This window comes from Scophthalmus maximus, chromosome 6, assembly GCF_022379125.1.
Source record: "Scophthalmus maximus strain ysfricsl-2021 chromosome 6, ASM2237912v1, whole genome shotgun sequence".
NCBI classification, from domain to species: Eukaryota; Metazoa; Chordata; class Actinopteri; order Pleuronectiformes; family Scophthalmidae; genus Scophthalmus; species Scophthalmus maximus.
In genome coordinates this window covers 19,878,247-19,898,242 of record NC_061520.1, presented here as the reverse complement: position 1 = coordinate 19,898,242, position 19,996 = coordinate 19,878,247, and the positions used below count along the sequence as shown (strand labels likewise).

The 19,996-nt window shown below is 43.3% G+C and overlaps 1 protein-coding gene across 4 annotated transcripts; it reads right to left on the bottom strand.

Annotated features, from left to right (window-relative positions):
* Nucleotides 1-63: 63 nt before the first annotated feature.
* sfmbt1 (Scm like with four mbt domains 1) lies at nt 64-18,545 on the bottom strand. 4 transcript variants are annotated; one of them, XM_047332584.1, is made up of 21 exons: nt 18,197-18,545; nt 13,213-13,270; nt 13,005-13,099; nt 12,369-12,612; nt 11,395-11,483; nt 10,423-10,675; nt 9,243-9,340; nt 9,004-9,105; nt 8,533-8,692; nt 8,276-8,358; nt 6,497-6,623; nt 5,672-5,785; nt 5,472-5,514; nt 5,297-5,365; nt 5,041-5,179; nt 4,316-4,425; nt 3,760-3,935; nt 2,910-3,088; nt 2,576-2,800; nt 2,045-2,173; nt 64-1,862 (listed from the first exon to the last, which is right to left on the bottom strand). In XM_047332584.1, the coding sequence occupies exons 2-21, from the start codon at nt 13,235-13,237 to the stop codon at nt 1,722-1,724; spliced, it is 2,601 nt and encodes an 866-aa protein (XP_047188540.1). In that variant the 5' UTR covers nt 13,238-13,270; nt 18,197-18,545; the 3' UTR covers nt 64-1,721. The 4 variants fall into 4 exon arrangements, with proteins under 4 accessions (XP_047188540.1, XP_047188539.1, XP_047188541.1 ...); XM_047332583.1 differs by having other exon boundaries at nt 5,297-5,368; nt 18,197-18,543; XM_047332585.1 differs by having other exon boundaries at nt 5,041-5,180; nt 5,301-5,365; nt 18,197-18,543.
* Between the last annotated feature and the right edge of the window lie 1,451 nt (nt 18,546-19,996).

Sequence of the window (19,996 nt, the reverse complement as noted above, 5' to 3'; positions counted from 1 at the left end):
GTACCCCCGCGCGGCATGCTGGGAATTGTAGTACAAACGCCAAGAAACGACTACGACTCGTTGTTCAGTTTCTTTCTTTTTTTATTGCAGTCTTCTCTTTAAATAGCAGTGAATCTTTTTTAAAACATGAGATAAAAATATGTTCCATTGTTTCGTGTACTGCTGTAAGTACGAGCAAATAAGTAAACAAGACCCGCGAGAGGGTTTCCTCACACAAAATGGCACACATGACAATAAATCACACTAGAGGAATGGGTAAAAAAAAAAAAGAGGAACAACTGATTTACCAAAAGGATTTTTAAGAATAAATTCTTGATTTTAAAACTTCCCAATTATTAAGCTGTTTTAAAAATAATGACAGTTCAGTGATATGAAATGGCTCAAATAATCAACTGAATCTGAATTTGTTTTAATCACACTTTCCATATGAGAAGGTTTAGGCCTATTCATTCTGTGCAAACATATACAACAGATATTAGGGCATTTGCTCATTGCTTATGCAGAAAGTTAATTGCTCAATAGTTGTGTGATCACCCTGTTGCACTAGAAGAAATTTGATTAAGTACACTATGTACAAACATGCACTGTCATATTTGCATACCACCCAACAGTGCATGGTTTTGCTTGTGCTTGCATTAGGTATCCTTGCACCGTAAACTGGTTTTACAGACACTTGAGGAAAGCAATTTTATCTCGAGATGAAGGCCCTCTTTACATCTGTTTCTGAGCAAGATGTGTCAGTACAGCATGTGTCTGGTGTTCACACTAGAATAGTCCTCCAACCACTCACTACGACTTGTCATATAAATTTACCAGGAAACCTGCTTTAATTGTATGCAACTTGTACTTTTGTTTGCAAACAAATTTTTTTTAATTAATTCATAGGGCGAATAATCTCCTGCCGCAACTAAAAACCCAACGGACCCAAGAACTTCATGATACAACTTGTGGCTAATGTGGCTAAACAAATTTTGGGAAAAACAGTTTGCTTTGTAAGTGCTTCAGTAAGTGGGCTGTCATATCCTGTGTGTACACTCATGTGCACTAATCTTTTCAATGAAAATAGACTTCATTATGAAATCACCAGATTTCTGACCCCAGCAGAAAAAATGCAAATGTTGCCCAGCAGATACAAATAATCAGGGGGCAGAGTATATGACAAGTAAACGCTGTGATTCAGTGATAATCCCTTTTAAGAGTCAGCAAGGCAGGCTGGAAATCATGAATGGACACAACCAGACGAATGATGTTTCAGCACTGGTGCTCAGTTAAAAAATGTAATGTAAAGAAAGAGGAGATAAAAGGGGAGAATCTGAAGCACTCATAAGATGCACATAATTTAAAAGGTCTCCATAGAACATGGCGAGAAACCAACTTGTTTCAACTTCTGAAGCACGTCTGTCATAATTGATTAAAGCCAAAGTGTGTTGTATTTGATAAAGGCTTTTAGATTTATTCATGACAAAAAAGTGCCTTGAATTCTTCTCTTTCAGTACTCCCCTGAGCTATGTTTTCAAAAAGCCCCCCCCCCCCAACAACCCATGATCAGGAAAATGTCGCTTATTCCTCTTGTGTTCATGCTTGTCCGACTCAACGTGGTATCTGCACGATTCTAAAGGATGTCCAGTGTTAGAAAAGTCAAAATGGGGAAAATACAGTGTTTTCACAGGATTGACACATGGAACGGGATGTAGTCGTGTCCAATGTTCATTCCCCGCCAGCTATGTAGCAAACTGCTGATAAAAAGCCAGCTTGACCCTCTCAATGTGGTGGCACAGCTTGATGGCCGGTCCCAGCTTCAGGTCCATGCACTCTTGCACTGTCGGGAGGTTCAGCAGGAGCAGCGCTTGTCCGTCAATCTCCTACAAACAAACACACATTTATGGGAGATGCATAAACCATATAAAGTTTGTTTTTGTCTCAACCTCCTATAGCTGTTTTGATGTGTGGCCATGGATACAATGCACTTGTATGATGCACTCACTGCAGTAGAGTGAGCTCTCTCTCATCCTGAGGGGCCATTAAATCTTTGAGTATTTCTTACCTGATCCAAGAAAATCCTTGCCAGAGGTGCACAGTCAGTGCTCCTGATAAAGCGAACCACATCAGTGACGCTCCACTCCAGGGGGCTGGTGTCCAAACACAGCTTCTGAGGAGGCTCAGTCTTTGAGGTCTATTAAACACAGACAAGGTGAGTCAGACAGAGACTTGGAGATCTCCCAGCCGAAGTGGAAAAACCCACAGCTTATTTCAACCCTTACGGTTGGAACTGAGAGGAGGGCTATCGCAGAGACACATTTCACAAAAGGAGCACTGGCTGTTCCAGTCTTGTTGGTTCCCACATAAGCAGAGTTCAGGTCACAGTATAAAAGCATTTTGTTTTCTTCAAGCAGGCTAATGGGAGTATAATGTGATGGAAACATCATTCAAAATGTTACCAATATGGGTCAGTAGCCGGATTTTTAAAAAGTATTCATTACAGATTCACAGTTGAGAAACAATTCTATATAAAAACAAGGTAATATTTTCAGAATATATTTTTAGGGCATGGAATATTTCCAAAGTTCTCCCTCACCTTTGGCGAGGGAGGACGGTTTTCATCATCAGAGAAAGAGGGTGAGCGAGGTTTCCGGCGTCGCCGCGTGGGCCTGGGTGTCGCAGGTGGGGAGGAGGAGGGCGTGGTGGGCTGAGACTTCCCGGCTGACTGTTCAGAATCCTCCTGGAGATCGTCCTGTAACTCTGAGCCAGTGTCTTCACTCAGAGAATCGTCTTCATCTAAATCTTCTTCCTCTCCACTGCCCTGTGAGGCAAACATTAGAACAAAACATAAAAAACAAATGACGGTTAAACAATGACACAACATGAGCACATTGTAACGTACTACCTCATTAAGAAAATACGTGTGTTACCTGTGGAGAACCAGCAGGTGTGTTGTCCACAGAGGCTGAAGAGCGTCTCTTCTTATGGACAAAAAGCTGCTTCCTCCTCTTCCTCCTCCTCCCTCTTCTCTTTACCCCACCCTCTAGGTTGGTGTGGCCCCCGGGTGGGCGGCCGACGCGTTTACTCTTCTTCTTACCATAGTAATACGCTGGAGACAAGACAACAGGCTTATTGTGATGATCTGACATGCCTGAATGATTTTAATACATTATTGAGAGAGACAGAGAGAGACAGGGGTTTTACAGATGGGCCCAATTAATCGATCACACCATGTGTATCCTTGAATATACGCATTCTCTACAGGAAACGTGTTGTTAAAAAAAATGTTGAAGTGGGTCTGTGGAGAACATGAGCTGTCAGGATTGGTATGAGAAAATGTGAGATGAAAGAGAAAGTAATAATTTGTCTGTTGCTATGAAATTGCATCAGTTCTTTAACCCCAGCACTGTAGTGCAGCATGTGTGTGTGTGTGTGTGTGTGTGTGTATCGCTTGTGGAAGGTTATTTCAATTTTTCTAAATAAGTTCTATCCCACTGCTTTGCCAAATTGTTATTTAGCATTTATTTATCCATTGATCATTTTTACTAATGAGCAGCACAACTGAAAAGAACTGGATGTTTCTGGTAAAAAACCCCAAAAAGAATGACCTGTGAGCTGAATAAGAAGAAAAAATGTCTGAATGCTGTTCATAAATAAGGTCGCAAATGCAAGTATTCCTGTTTCTAGCCCTCAGACAATCAGCCCTTGGCTTTTTATGTTAGATTGTTGTGTCATTATCTACACAACAATCATCTGTCTGCACTCATGTAAGCCACCTACTGTATTTTGTCTTGGTGAGGACAGAGCAGTTCTCAGAGCAGCCCTCCAGAACCATGCGAGGTCCAAACAGGTTCGGGCAGCACTCAAGCTTGATGCAGGTTTTCCTGCAGAAGTCTGCCACGCGGTCTGCAGTGCGGACTATTTCCACAGTGGCTCGGTAACTCTTTCCCTTGTACCTGAAATTTGAATAAAAGCAAAGTTGGAACGGTGAACAAATTGTGATAAAATGTTTTTTATCAAGTATTTCCACAGAATACTAAGTTGAAAAAAAAAAAACGACGGATAAGCCTCTAATAGTAAAAAGCAACATGTATATGACTCTTAACACTCCTATTATGTTATAAAAAAATAAATCTCTCACTCTCTTGTCATCTACTGCTTTAATGTTATGTCAGGGTCTTGAGCCCAGATATTAATTCCAACTTGTGCATTTAAGGACATTTGTAATCCAGCATGTGTCCTAAAATAGGCCGGCAGTGAACACTTGTACTATTCCTGCTGGTTATCTAAAGAGTGGAGAATTTCCATCCGAGGATTAAATGGTGTTTCCACTCACTTGGCTTTGAGTGTCTCTCCGTGTCCTTGCCAGCGGCTCTCCTGGTCCAGCTGCAGCTCTCGCAGCACGCGGCTGGGCTTGTATGCCGAGTTTATCAGCAGAGACAATACCTGGATACAAGACATGCATAGAATTCCAATACTTATAGGTTATTTACATGTTGGAGGGATAGGTCTGTTATTGTGCAATGGTGCCATGTTAAGCATCAAAAACTCCCCACATTCATTGTGAGACCAGACTTTCATTCAGTGTCTAAACAAATGAAATATTGATGGTTGTGGATTAGCACCCTTTACTGGTCTGGCCTCTACATTGTGTGCCCTTGGTTATTGAGTAATAAGATGGATGGTTGAAAAGACACCAAACAACGCAGAGGGAGAGCTCTTGTCTCAATGAGGTACATCTGTCTGTTTTATATCACATGGTTTATGATGACTACATGTTTCGAGTCAATGTTCAACGGAACCACAATGAGTTAAAAATCATAAGACCCATTGTCGTTATAGCGGCTCTGTGACATTTGCACAACAGTTTCATGGCAATCCATTCAATACTTCATGAGATATTTCAGCTTGGAGCTAAGTGGCACACCAACATTACCATCCATAGAGTAATGCCTATAGCAGGGCTAAAAAAATGTCAACCAAAGTGTTTGTGCTATAGGATTTGGGGGAATATTTTTTTTTCTTATTCATACATTAGACAAGACACACAAGCCGCCTCACCTCTTTGAGGACGAGGACACAGTTCCCAGGGCCGATAAACTGAGGCAGCTCGGCAATGCGTCCCTTGTTGAGGTAGGGCCCAGAGAAACAGCGGTGGTTGAAGTAGATCTTGGGACAGCAGTATTTCCCATTCCCCGGTCCTGTACAGGGATGCAACATGAGATACAGACGATGGGACAAACACAGACAGTCAGTAGATATATGGATATAATATTTCACAGTCTGGGACCCTCAGGCGAGACCTGAGATGTACCACCCACCCGTCTCTGACTGGTTGCCCATCTGCTGCTTGATAGTGTCGGGCGACAAGGACTTTGGTGGAGTTCTGCTGTGAAGAGAGGAAAACTGAGTCAGACGCTGACAGGTCGTTGGACTCGCTCCACTCAAGCCGATACACCAATCAATGCCTCCACCCTTCCTCTTGTACTCACTGTTTCTCTGGCTGCACCACAGCAATCTTCCTCTCTTTCTCAACTAAAAATAAACAAGGACAGACTAAAGTCACTCTATCACAATGTCACAAAAAATGGTATTAGGTTTATCACAGCAGTAGTAACAGTCTTATTATGGGAGATGTGTAAAAGACCACGAGAGTCTACTACGATGATAATTCAATCCACACGTCGTCTACCTGAGGGTTTGATGGGATAGACGAGTGGATAGCCGTTTGTCTCGCACCAGCTGACAGGGAAGATGTCGAGAGAGTCCACGTGAACAATCATCTCTGGCATGGGCTGCTTCAGTCCTGCAACAATACACATACACAGAGCTACTAGGAAATCCCTTCAACACACTGTCCGCTGCGCTAAAAATATCCCGTATCAAGGGTATAGAAATCAAACTGTCTCATAATATGGGAATACAGAGATCACTCAACTTTTCAAAGGATTTGCGTGTACTTGCAAGATCATAACCATCTTTATTTCTATTTTACTTTACTTAAAAAAATATTTTCAATGCTCATTTCTTTATTTACACACCCCGAAGGCTCCCAAAACCTGATTTCTAAGCAACTTCTTACTGTAAGAGATGTGCGTTGCCACTGTCAATCATTCCTGATTAAGGATGGTTACTCTTACGAAGTCCTTGTTTCAAACTATTATTTAGTCTCATGAAAGTTTCTAAATCTTTGAAACGAGAAGCATGTTGTGTCTGAGGGGTGTGACACTTAATTGTGCCGCTCTGTGATCTGTATGATTTATACATGATAGTGATTCTGTGTATGAACTGGACGTTATGTGCAATAATCTCTGTTTCTGACAGCCCTGCATTTAGAAGAAAGGGAAATCATCTGCTCAAATAGGAAACCAGGAAGGTTTGATTAGGTCAACGCAGGTTTAATGTTACAATATATCATTGTCACAAACGTACTGTTGGACTCCTTAGAAATTACACGTATTGATTTTTTTAAATATATTTTAATCTACTAACACATTTTTTCAGTATCTCAACTCACCTTCCAAGCTGAGCCAAATGTATTGCCCTTTGACCCTGGTGACTGTTGCCACATGTATGTTCTCAGGCGACAGCGGGTTGACAGCCTCCAGTTTCATGACCTCTTTGAAGCTGTGGTCACACTGCTCCTGGTAGGTAAACAAAGAAAATAAAACAGTGATTTTTATTCACTATGAAATCGCCACATATTCTTTCTCTGGTAAAAGGTGAGAAAAGTAACATGGTCCAGCTATTTTCATCCAACACACTGCAGAAACATGGTCTATCCATCAGTGAAATGAGTCTCATTCTATTTAATTTAATTTCCCATGCGTTGTCTTTTATTACATCCTGATTTTGTGGTTAAAAAACTGCCCTAGATTGCAGCAGTAGGGAACTCTTATGGCCATCTAGGCCTTCAGAGAAGACTAAACATATCAACATTGTGATTGTTATACTTAATCTCTTTAATTTATTCTCATCTAATTATAATTTAACATTTGTCCTCTTCTAATTTTAGCCTCAAATGTAATTGAGGCCACGAGTTATTTTCCCAACACCATGAAAGTAGTCAACCAATGAGATACTTTGTTAAGCAGAGAAAAGATTTACTGGCTCACTCATTGGTTGGGACTTCAGAACCAGGACAGGAGGCCTGAAGCAAAATAACTTTTGACTCTTAGTGGGTGGGACCAAGAATAAGTGCCCTAGTCATTCCCAACGGCTCAAAGCCTCTTGAGGTTTACATTTTTATTGTCCAGCAGTTTAAGCTACCAAGTAGATTAGCAATTTTTAGGCCACATCCAAACTACTAGGTTTAACAGAAACGATCTCCGTCCAGGCGAGTGTTTAACTCTGTATCGGTATTAATCCCCGTCTATACCAACACACCTGAAAATATGTATCATGTGACACGTACACTGAGCATGTGCGTACCAGTGTTACTTCGCTACACAAAATACTACAAACGAGAAACAATCGTGAAAATATAAGCAGGAGCAGATTTCTTCTTTTGGATGGACGACGAGGTGGAACTACTACTGGAAGTAAGTATTTACAACTTTTTGCCTTCACCGCTGGTAGTTGAGTCGTGACTAACAACAACCAATGAGGAAAAAGATGCGGGAGGCCACATTATCTTTTCCCAACGCCTCTGCAGGCCCGGAGTTTTCAAACTGTAACGGGGCGAGCAGCGATTCCAAATGTCTCGGTTCTAGGTGATCAGAAACAAGTAATGTGGGCGGCAGGCGTAAACATAGCAACAGTGATGCGCTTTAAAACTAAAATGTGATAATGTGGATGTAGCCTTAGAAAAAGCAATTTGTCATCTTGCTGATTTATAATGCTGGTAAATCTGAAGGAATTGTACTTTTGTGCTCACACACCAAACCTGGTGGTTAGCAAAGTGCATAAGCTAGGCTGTTACAGGAGACAATGCAAACTGTAGACATCAGCATTTAAATGCTGCAGCAATTATAATTTCTTTTTCAGAGATGATTATTTGTTCATTGTGTTATAAAAACTGAACAAATAAAAAATAAAGATTTAAATTTGTTTCATTAAAACATATCTTTAGTAGTCCTGATTCCTGAATGCTGCTTGGATAATGCAATTTAAGAAATGGCCCAGACAGAATACTAATGGTGATTAAATTCATTTCTGGATGACCACTGCAACATTCACAGAACAGCAATATAAAAATAAATGAAAATGCAGTATGGGCGGGTTAAGAGCTTCTCTTGGCACAGGACAACAATTTTTTTAGACTGAAGTTTGACCATTGAGAACTTGGCTGACTTACATCTGGGAAGCAGTGCTGAGGAGCGGCCTCAGCCTCACTCTTTTTCAGGTAATCTGCCCAGTCAAAGTCTGGACCCTGGTATCCTGCACATGATGAAATAAGGAAAGAATGAAGAAAGAACGGACAGAGAGAGATAAGAGAGGGCAGATAAAAAGAACAAAATTAAGCATGGGGACAGAGAGACAGCATGAGCTATCTAATCATGCCTAATTGATAAAGTAAGTAGCTCTCAAGGGAGGGTGTTTGACAGTGCAGACCTGGTGGGGGGCTGAGAGGGAGGCCATTTTTGAGGCTCCACTGAGCAGGGAAGATGCCTGGACTGTCTCTGTGACACAGGAAGGACCGGCCCGCACCCTCTGACTCTTCGACGCCACAAAGGTCGTCCATTGTTACCAGGAAGTGCTGCTCACTGAACACCTGAAGGAGAGGAGGAGAGGTCAGTTAGGGACGATTAAAGTCATTCCCAAGTGACAGCTGTTTTTTTTTTTCTTCCCACTCAGCCACAATAAGAGCTGCGTCAAGTCAAGGAAATCTGTCGGGTCGAGTGGTTAAATAGCAAATTTCAAATGAACATTGTTTCTGCCATGCTGAGGAATGTGGGGTGATACCTTCTTGGTTAGTTTGGAAATGAAGACAGAAAGCACAAACATCTACGGCCAATAAATAACAAACAGGAGAAAAAAACATAGCAGCATAGCAAAGGCAGATTTGACAGGAAAGTCTGTTACCTTGGTGACAGTGGCAGGCCTGATGGAAATAGGAGCAGTGGGGTCAACAGCCTCCAGTTTCATCCCTTCCTTGAAACAATGAGCATTGACGGCAGGCTGATCCTGAGACAAACAAGCACACACAGAGGTGCACAGTCAACCCTAACCCTCTCTTACAAATGACTCTAAGAAAATGACACAACTCGGCATGATTATCAATATTGTAACTAGCGGACAAATAAGAGCACAGTTGGCAGTACCTTAGTGAACTCTGCAGTCAGAGCTTCATCCTGAGGCAGGTCAGTGATCCTCTGCCTCACCTCCTCCCACTCCTCCTCTGTCCGCAGTGCAGACAGATCTGAAACAAGCAAATACACACGCACATCAGCTGCCGAAGAGCAAAACCTTGATTTCCTGATAACAGGGTAACATTTTATTATCAAGGAGATATTAGAAAGTAAAACATCCAGCCGACCAAACTCTACTCAGCAAACTTTTCCTATTTAAATGAACTAAAACTGCTGCTATGTCTGACACGTCAGGTTGTTCTTATCTGCCCCTCCGAGAAGGTCCCCACAATTCATTAAATCGATGTTGTCCTCCACAATTTCACAAACACAAAACACACAAACTTCTTATCACAGGGCTCTAGGTTCCAGACACGGCCTCATAGACAAGATGACGTGTAGAATAAATGAGGCTCAACTTTGGTTGTTAGCTTTCATTACATATAAAAATACATCACATCTTCCCCACTATTGTGTGAAATGAGGAAATACAAAAAGGCTGACTTAAGGGTTCCTTCGAGACTATGATTTCACTTTTAAAGCCTGCTACATTCTGTCATTAACTTGAAAAAAAGCAGAGCATATGAGATATAAAGAAGGTATAAACCACTCTTGCATTTCAGCAACGAGGTGGTAAAATATAAATAAGGCTTTTAGCTGCAGTGGCAGTGGAAAGAGATACAGCCTCCGGTTATTCTCACATTTTGCATATTAACAAACTTTAGTCACATTTATTATTGTATTGGCAGATTGTAGCCAGAAAAACAATGATCCATCTAACCATGCATGGAAAATCAATTCCAGCGTGCAGTGTGGTAGCATTTCCTTTTTATACACCTCACATGATGTGAATATATGCGCAATAAAAATGACAGATCTGATTGAGGACGTAGTAATAAACATGGGGTATGTTTTTTTGGTGTGATTTATAATAAGAGATTAGATGTGATGCAGTTGTTGTATAGAAATAAATACTCATAAAAGGCGATAATAAGGTTGTACTATATAATTGGCCATGTAAGAAGTCCAAGATTGCCACATGAATCTTTGTTGTGTCCTTTCATCTGTGACAGTAAATGTCAAGCTCTGGACTTCATTTTTCCCTTCCTTCTTTTTGTTTCTAAATATATAATCAGATCCTTGGGTCGCTGACCTGAGGGAGGCCTGAGGGTGCAGCCGTGCTCTTTGGCCCAGCCGGGTGGGTGGAGGCGTGGGTGGAGGTAAAAGAGCCAGACGGTTGCGGGAGTGTCTGGCAGGCCCTCGGTGCCGACCAGGCGCAGCTTCAGTCGCCCCCCAACATTCTCCTCCACCTCGGCGGCCCAGGCCAGACCCGTGTCAGCAATGTCCTGGAGCTCCACATAGCAGCCCGCACACAGGAGCTCCACTGGGTCTCTGCCACGCTGGGGCTGTGCGGGAGGTGAGGGACGGCAAATGAGAAGCTAGTAGCACACACACAGACACTTACACAAACACAGACTAACACATGCCTGGGCAATGCGAAGAATTCGTACTGGGAGAGAATGCTCCGCATTCTGAAGCACTGAAAGCTAGCGAATGACTCTAAAGATGCTTTGGGGCCGTAAACAAAAGTCTTGGTGTTTCTATTGTTAATGTGCACGCAAAACCTTCAAGGTAGATCGAGAAATTGTATTCAGTTCAAATTCCAAGGTTTGGCTGCATCTTTTGCCTTTGCAAAATGTGAATTACAAATACTCTACATGCTCGGAGTTGTAAGTCTAAGATGTGAAAAAACAATAAAAACCGGTCGCACACACAGCAGTGCAGCAGTGTTTGTGAGTTTCTTTTTGTGAGTCAAGACTAAGGAGTCACGATTCTGATCACCTCAGGGTAAAAACTGTCAACTTGGTGTCTCTCTAATGCCAGTTGTATTTACCAAACTTGCCATGATCACTTAAATAGGGGGAAAGCCTGTCTGACTTCATTGTGGCAACCTCAACTGTTATATTCACAGGATTTTGTCTTTTCAAAGTCCTCATATTTATCATATGAGTACCAAAAGAGGCCAAGATAGTGAAAAAAGCTGACACTAAACCAAAAGCTAACATTGCACCCTGGGTGTGAGTATATTCAGAGGAAGGACAGCTGCTTTGTTCCCCTGCCTCACCAATTCCAGTAGGTTGGCAGGCACGCTGCACTCCTCAGCCAGGGCCTTTTCCAGCAGAGCCTCCCAGTCCTGCTGCTTCTCACGCACACCTGAGGGGGATCGCAAACACACAGTGTTTCATTTATCGACCTCAGAAATTATACTCAACCTTTTCTCACTCCGTCACCTTGAGAATGAGCTATAAAATAAGAAAAACTACAGGAATTCATCACATGCAAGAGATCATCAATCATAGGACATTCATAACCATGAACACCGTGCGTGTGCGTCCCCTAACTGTCGGCTGCCATATTCTTATTTTTTGGGCTGCTCTCACAACCCATTTCATAAATCAACAAGTTATCACATCGAGTGCTAATCTGGGCTCCAGAACATTGCATCAAAAACTGTGAATCTTTTCCAAATCCCAAACTACTCAGGAATCTAGATCCTCAGAGGAGAAACAAGAGCATTTTGGCTTTAGCAGTGAGCAGCTATGGCAGCAGTGCGTCTGGAGAACAAAAATATTCATCATTCATTACTTATACTGGCCAATACTTTAATGACTTTGTTGAGTGTTGAGGTAGCAATTTGACAAGATGTGCACGGAATGAAAATCTATGTGCCTTCGCCACTGTCCATCTGTGCCAGAGACGCTCAGATAAAAAAGACCCTGGGATCCGATAACTAAATTTGCTTAGGGTCACACAAAAACACACATTAACTTGACATCGGAACTTTTGCTCAACTTACAAAATTAAATCTACAGGCCCTACAGGAAAGACACCACGCATCCAATCTTATCTTTTTTTGTATCCCTTTTTCTTTTCATTGACTTTTGTATTTCGCTCTGTTAAGCCCATTGTTTTCAAAAGCACTCCGTAAAAATAACTTTATTATTGAGATTATAACCTCCTCAGTATCCTTTCAGTTCACCAATGACGTCTCACAACTATAAAAAAAACACACGCCCTGCCAACCCCAGCTAGCCTCACCCTCGGGGGCCCTCATGATCTTGCCATGCTGCCGGCTCCAGCCCAGTGGGTGGAGGTCCGCCGTCATGATGTCACACCAGAAATCGGCGCGCCGGTCATCCTGGTATCCCTCATAGCGCAGCAGCAGCAGCTGGCCACATGTGGTGATGATGTTGGCCACCCAGAAGGGGCTGTCGGCCTCCGAGCGCACGCACACCTCCAGCTTCATGCCCGGAGCCAGTCCTGTCTGCAGACCCTGGTCCACCTGAGGCGGGGACAGGAGAAACATTTTCACTCAATTAACAACTAACAAAGGTGCCCAGAGAAACTAAGTAACTTATTTTATACTACAAATGGCTTGTTAAACCTGCTATATGTAAGAATTTGGTCACAACTGGTGCTGCTACATGCTATTTGTGTGTTTATGCTGATGACTGATTTCTGATTGGATGCTGCCAAAGCTGTTTCTTATGAAACGATTGAGGACTTTACCTGATGACCCATCTATGAGTTTGAGTCATGCTTTCAGATTTAATAGTTTAAGTTACTTGGAACTTAGTCAGCACTTTACAAAGAAGCTTAGTGATTAATTATGAGAAGCTGGCACAAGCTGATCCGGTGATGTGTGTTTCGCTGTGATGGATGGTCAGCACCCACATGTTTGAAGGCGTGATGGGGCACGGACACGGTTCCAGTCTCCTCCAGGTAGTCATCCCAGTTAAAGTCACATGCATCCTGAGCAGAGTCTCCATCTAGAACACACACACAAACACACACACACACTCAAAACATTGCACCTTTACAACGTGCTTTGCAGCATTTTATCTTGTTCATTTCACGCAGCTGTTCACACGGTCGTCCTTACCAGACTCCAGCGACTCCTGACTCATGCTGCTGCCCCCTCAAGGCCAAGACAAGGAGCTCTGAGGAGGAACAGAGGAGGATTAGAATTATTGTCCCATGAGAGTGAACGAATGAGCACTCGTCCACAACTCTGGTGACAAAGAGAGAAAAAAACGAAATAAAACTATTGCACTGGAGCACCCTCCTCGCAGCCATATAGCCTGCAACACCTAAACATTTATCTGTGATCGCTGAGATCGCTACGGTTTTCAACAACTCTAAGATTAATGAGACAGGTGATGTCGCTGGCTCGTAACAGCCCTGCACACTCGGCACTTCACAAGCCAAAACTGTAACAGCAAAAAGTTAAACAAGGACGTGGAAACCGTGATCATGAGCTTCTCTAGTCGGCTACCAGACCAACAGCACAACAATTAAGCTCCGTGACATTTAGCAGCGAACAATGAATCTCTAATTTGATCAAATAAGTCAACGCTAGGGCTGCAACTACTTATAATTTTCAGTATCGATTAATATGTAGATTTTTCCCCCCTGATTAATCGATTAGTTGTTTGGTCAATAAAATTGTGAAATATGGTGAATAAAATCACAAATTACCCCAAACTCCAAGATGATGTTTCGTTTTGTCCACAACACCCAAGATATTCAGTTTACTGTCATAGAGGAGCAAAGAAACTGCACATTTAAAAAGCTGAAATCACGGAATTTTAACTTAAACCGATTAATTCATTGTTAAAGTAGTTGGCTATTAATTTAATATTCAATTACTAATCGATTAATTGCTGCAGGTCTAGAAAACGTGCAAATAAATCCACACACCGGCAGTCACGACACTGACTAGCAGGAAAAAAACGACAACCCTAAGGCGAGCTGCAGACTCAAGAAAGACAAAATCCAACAGCTTCAACTCGAACACTCTGCTCCAAGGCCAAAAATTTGCATTCATTTGAATTCCTCAGGCATTCCATTAAAATCAAGGACTGCTGGGTATTGATGGAAGGTCTGTTCAGACACCAAACCGTTGCTTAAGTTACAACTTCAATATTTTAAGTGCTTAAATCTGGTCCCGGTCTCAATAAAATACCCCCAAAAAAGGAGAAGTGGTGAATAAAATCACAAATTACAAGCTGCATATTTGCTATTCATCAGGGCAGCACAGGCCAGCACCTCAGTAACGCACCAGATGGTATGTGATCAGGAAAGGTATTAAACTATGCTAATCTCATCCTGCCCTAACTCTACTTGTGAAACTCATTCGGGCCGGCTCTTTTAGAAACGGTCATCTGATACCTTTTTGCTGCCCCCGACGCAAAGCCAAATGCGGCGCCCTGACGCGAATGTGGACACACACATCAAACTCTTGACACATCAAACTGACCCGCAGCATTGTGAGAAGCTGGTGAAATAAGTTGATACAACAAGAGAGAGGGCATGAATGAGAAAGCAGGGACGGCTGGGCGTCACGGCGGTGGACAGCGTGGTGTATGGGATGCGGAGGATAGCTGCTCTGTCACGGCAGCTCCATTCAGCCGGCCTGTCAGGCCCGTCTTTGTCACGTCTGACGTCTCTATTAAAACCGGGGCCGCCGTCAGAGGCCACCCCCTCCCGTCCAACGGACTGCCACCGCGACCCCCGTGCTCTGTCGGGATCAGCGCCGCCTCTCACCCCTCGACCCTTGCCCAGACTCCCTCTGCCCCCCCCCCAGTCCCCTGACACATACACACACACAAACCAGAGGGGCTCATTGTCCCTGGAGGTCACACTCCTAGCATAGGAGTGGGGAAAAAGAAAAAAAAGAGCAGCGGAGACAGGACTAGAAATACAGAGCTAAAGTTAAGAAGCTATAGTCCAACGACGACGACGACAGATCATTTATTAATTAATGGCAAACTCTTAAGTTTATTCTGATTCTGCGTCTGAAGTTTCTACCTTTGAGTTCCTTCTTCTACAATCATTTCCATGGTGTTATGCCATTTGTGAAAGTTTTGGACGCGGATTGAACAAAAATGAAAATGAATCAGGCCTCAAAAGCATCAAATGGTGTCTGTGCGAGAGTGGCGTCTCCTGCGCGATGGGCCGATTGCCACATTGCCCACAACTATTGACGGAACTAAAGAAGGCTTCCGACGTTTGCTCTGACTTCCACTTTGTCTTCGTGTTCTGCAGTGCTCAGCTTTGCAGCACAGCACAGGAAGAAAAGCTACTTCCCCTATTTTCACATACAGTGAGCCGCCTGTGCGGACCACAGCTCCAGGACCAAAGCAGAAGCTTTCTGCACCACCCTGACTGAACCCTAACAGAGAGAGGGCCAAGTGTGGACACACCCACGCAAACACACACACTCACACACAACAACTGAGATCCACACTACAACCTCTGCACAAGCACTTACTGAATCATATTCTCATCAGCACTTAGCATGCGACTGAGCATCTCTAAACAAGCCGCCCTGAACCTCTGAGGTCTCTGGGCAGGGAATTGCAATCTGATAAAATACACATTCACTCGCACACACCGTGCGGCTTCTCCATGAAACAAAATCAAAGTCAGCTTTAAATAAAATGAAATTATCGGCTGAAACATCTCCCCTAACACCATTTAATGGCATCTGCTGATCACCAGTGGGTTATTTGACATCATAAGCAGCAATGTAGTGGAAAATTTGGATATCCTCCTTTTTGTCTACACACAAATATATATAAAAAAAACACTCATTTGTTTTTCTTGACATTATTTCAGTGGTTGATATGAGAGCCCGACTGATATTTCGGTTGGCCAGTGATATCGGCCGATATTAGCATTTCACAATGCGCTAGCATTTCCGATATTATCGGCCAACCGATATGAACCTTTAAATGTGCATTTATGTTTAAGTTTTAGGTAATTCAAGCTCTATATACTTGGTTCTATTTGTCATTTTTATTTTCATTTATGATAAAGTTTATGGTTAAACTAAATATAAAGCCTCAATTACATTTCTTTGTCATAAAGGTTTGATAACGACATCTTAGAATCATACATTAGTACATACATATCTTTATATATATATATATATATATCGGTCTATGTATCGGTATAATGAATCTTGTTCTCCCTAATATCGATACGGGCATCGGCCCCAAAAATCCATATCGGTCGTGCTATAGTTGATATTAAGTGTGGTATGATTTTGGAGCACTAAGTAGCTTTATGGCTCCAGTCTTTGAGAAATCAGTCTCCTCATTTCATCACAGTACAAAGGAGGTGAATAAAACTTTGGTTTGCGTCGCTCACAGCACTGAAATTATCAACAGAGTGAGGACAGACAAAATTGTATTTGCCTCCATTGTATTCAAGTGATGGCCAAATGTATATATATTAGCGCTGCAGCTAACGATTATTTTTCTCGATTTATCGATTAGTTGTTCGGTCCATAAAGTTTCATAAAATGGTGAACAATGTCGATCGTGTTTCCCCAAACTCCAAGATGATGTTTCGTTTTGTCCACACACACAAAGATATCTAGTTCACTGTCGTAGAGGAGCAAAGAAACCAGAGAATATTTACATTTAAGAAGGTGAAATCAGAGAATTTTGACTTTATTTCTCATAAAGATTTTTAAAAAACGATTAATCGTGTATCAATAAAGTTGCTGATTAATTTAGTCTTCGATTACTAATCGAGTTGCAGCTCTAATATATATATATATATACACACACATATATATATTTTGATATATATGTGTGTGTGTATATATATATATATATATCTCAAAATTGGTTGAGATATGTCTAAACAATGTACATCGATAATGCTCAAGTTGATTTTAACTCAATATGATGAATGAATATATAAAAACCACATGAAAAGAAGGTGATAGGAAGCACCAAATGTATGCAGCACGGTGAAGGTTCCTATCAGGTTTTTAGATATATAAAAAGTTGAAATGACCCAAACAGATAACAAGTTGACCTGCTCAGTGGTGGTCCACCAGCCCTGCTTACCCTGCTCCAACTACAGAGACCGAACAGGGTGATAGGCCCACATGAACAACAACAACAACATGTAGTTCAACACCCTATTTCATTTGGAAAACATAAAGAATAAACTAATTGCTGCTGGGTTGCCGTTGCACAGAGGCACGTCAACCCAAGTTGCACAATGGGGAAGTTGAACGAGAAAAAAAAAATGGGCAGCGATGAGTCAACGTGGAACATGACAACTGGATGACAACCTGAGCATCGTCCTGTTCACCAGCCCTTAGAGGCAGCATTATCGAACGCACGACTTATGAATTATTATTTATTGGGGGGGGGGCATTCTGTTTGGCGAGAGCTGCATAGGCAGAAACAAGAATGGGTCCGAAGTCGTGCAACCTTCATTATGTAAGACTTCGACATCAGGAATATACACACGGAGTTATTCAAGGGCAGATCACACACACACACACACACACACACACACACACACACACACACACATCGGAGTGTAACTATAGCACTGCCGGTGGAGACCGGCCGCAGTGTTTGAAACAGAGATGGGCCAAGAACACTACGGCTGCAGGGGGAGAGAGAGAGAGAGGGGGGGGGGGGGGGGGTGAGAAAGAGAGAGAGAGGGGGGGGGGTAAGAGAGAGAGAGAGAGAACTTTCACACTGAGGGACCATGGCCAACAGCGACCGTGGAAACGATCAAATCGCCGCCCGGTAAATAAACATGCGGCGCCGAAACGCGTGCGGTCCGTGCGGTGCGTGCGGGACGCGGCGGGCGCATGGCAGAGCCGCCCGTGTCCGAGTCAAGTTACCGGCCGCGAGTCACGGCTCGAGCAATAGGAGCAGAGCAGGGGCTGGCGGAGCAGCACGGGCGCTTACACTCGACCGAACCCCGAGCCGTCTTTTTGAGAGACGGGAAAAAAGCCGAGCGCGCCGCCGCGGCGGGAACCGCCGGCGGGGTCGCGTGACGGACAACACGCGGCACGTGAATGTTTAGTCGCAAAATTGGCCCCTTACCGCTAAGTAGTTTTTCCAAGTCGCTTTTTAGATGCCGTTCCTCTCCGCCTGCTCGCTCGCAGCAGTGTCAAGTCGTCGCGGGCTGTGTGCGCGTCGAGCCCCGGGTGGGCGTTTCAAAATAAAACGCCCACAAACCGCTCGACGCGCGGGGCTTTTCCTGCGTCGAGGAGGCGGCGGCGACGCTTCCGGTGTCGCGGCCGCAGCGCCGCGCTAGCTTGACGCACTTTTTCTCTCGTTTCACGACCTCATTCCAATATGGCACAAAACGTCCACTGCGCATGTTCTGCCGCCTATGTGCCTCCGAAGCCCGGCTGCATCACACCGACTTCCATCTTCACACTCACACAATAAAATGTCACACAGGCAAGAAATAAAATCGAGGCTCACATCTGTGAGTCGAACAAAAGAGAAAGAGAGAGAGAGAGGAAAAAAAAAAGGGGGGGGGGGCAGAAGAACGATCTCTGAATTCCTGCGTTCGTTCGCGAGGGTTGAGAGAGACGAGTCGTTAAACGTCGATCCCAGCGGAATCAACACTTCAGTTCATGGTTGAGCCGGAATTAATTGCACACGCACAGCTTCACCGACCCACTTTCGATGAGCGGGGTGGTTTTTTTGTTTTGTTTTTATTTTTTTAACCACGAAAAAGCAGTTCGTTCTCTATGTATATTCATATTGTGTTACTGCAAAATGACCTCGAGTTGCTTCATTTATGATATTTGTTAAGTAAATGAAACGACCCCCACGATGCGCCTCGAACGGATGAATGGATCACTACTTTTTTTTTTTTTAATTTAATAGATCACAATAACGCCCCATCACAGTGAGAGGATACATTGTGCTGGTTCGGTACTTTCTGCTGCACAAGGATCTCAGTCGGGTTGTATATATATATATATATATATATATATATATATAATTTTTTGGGGGGTGGGTTTTTCATTTTTTTTGCCGGGGGGGAGGGGGGGAGGTAGAAACTGCTGGGAATATGCGCTGACACAGGGCGCGATGCTCAAAGTGCACCCGTCTCCTATTAATACACATTCTTCCTTTGTTGAAATAAAGTCTATTTCTCGTTTTTTGGAAAAGCGTTTTCCCCGAAGCTTTCAGCCCAGATCCGTTGTCTGAAACGGCTTTTGCCGCTCACTTGGTCCATGCCTCAAATAATCCCCCCCCCACAGTAGACCAACCCTTCGGAGGCTTATTATAACAAAAGAAAAAGAAAAAAAATCGTCGTTCTGTATTCGTTGAGGTGGAAACAGGGTGTGCCAGTACGTGAAATGTGGGCTATACAGAAAAGCGATCGGATGTTGCATGAACATCCGAAACAATCGGGGAGCCGTGGATGAATAAAAAAAAAGAAAAAAAAAAAAGGGGGGGGGGGGGGGGGGGCAGAGCTTCACTCTTAAATTCATTCAATCGTTTTATTTAGCAGACAATACAACTAGCGTGAGGACATTTAAACATATACGATTAAATATCGAGTATTTTATTCCTTTGCCTTTTGTGTCATGCTTGTTTTTTTTTCAATCTGACAAGTGTGTGGGGTCATTTAAATTTTGAAAAGGTCTCTAACTAGAATGCTGCAATGGGGCTCAAGGCTGTTTGCATAAAAGGGACATTTCACAACAGCTTGGAACAGCTCTGTCTCTCCGTGCAGGCTGCGGCTTCTTGCCTCATGTGCGGTTGGTTCCTATTTGTTCAGTGGTCGTACCCTGCAGCAGGCAGCGGACTACGGTGGGGACAGAGGACGGGGTCGGCCGTGCGCACTGCAGGAATGCTTTCCGTCACACACACTAAAAA

What these genes read in the sequence shown, in the direction of transcription:
- sfmbt1 (XM_047332583.1), bottom strand. Translation starts at nt 13,237, where the DNA reads ATGAGTCAGGAGTCGCTGGAGTCTG. An exon ending in CCCTCTCAGCCCCCCACCAG is followed by an intron (nt 8,359 to 8,532) that starts GTCTGCACTGTC and finishes CATCATGTGCAG; the next exon opens with GATACCAGGGTCCAGACTTT. An exon ending in CTCAGCACTGCTTCCCAGAT is followed by an intron (nt 6,624 to 8,275) that starts GTAAGTCAGCCA and finishes TTTACCTACCAG; the next exon opens with GAGCAGTGTGACCACAGCTT.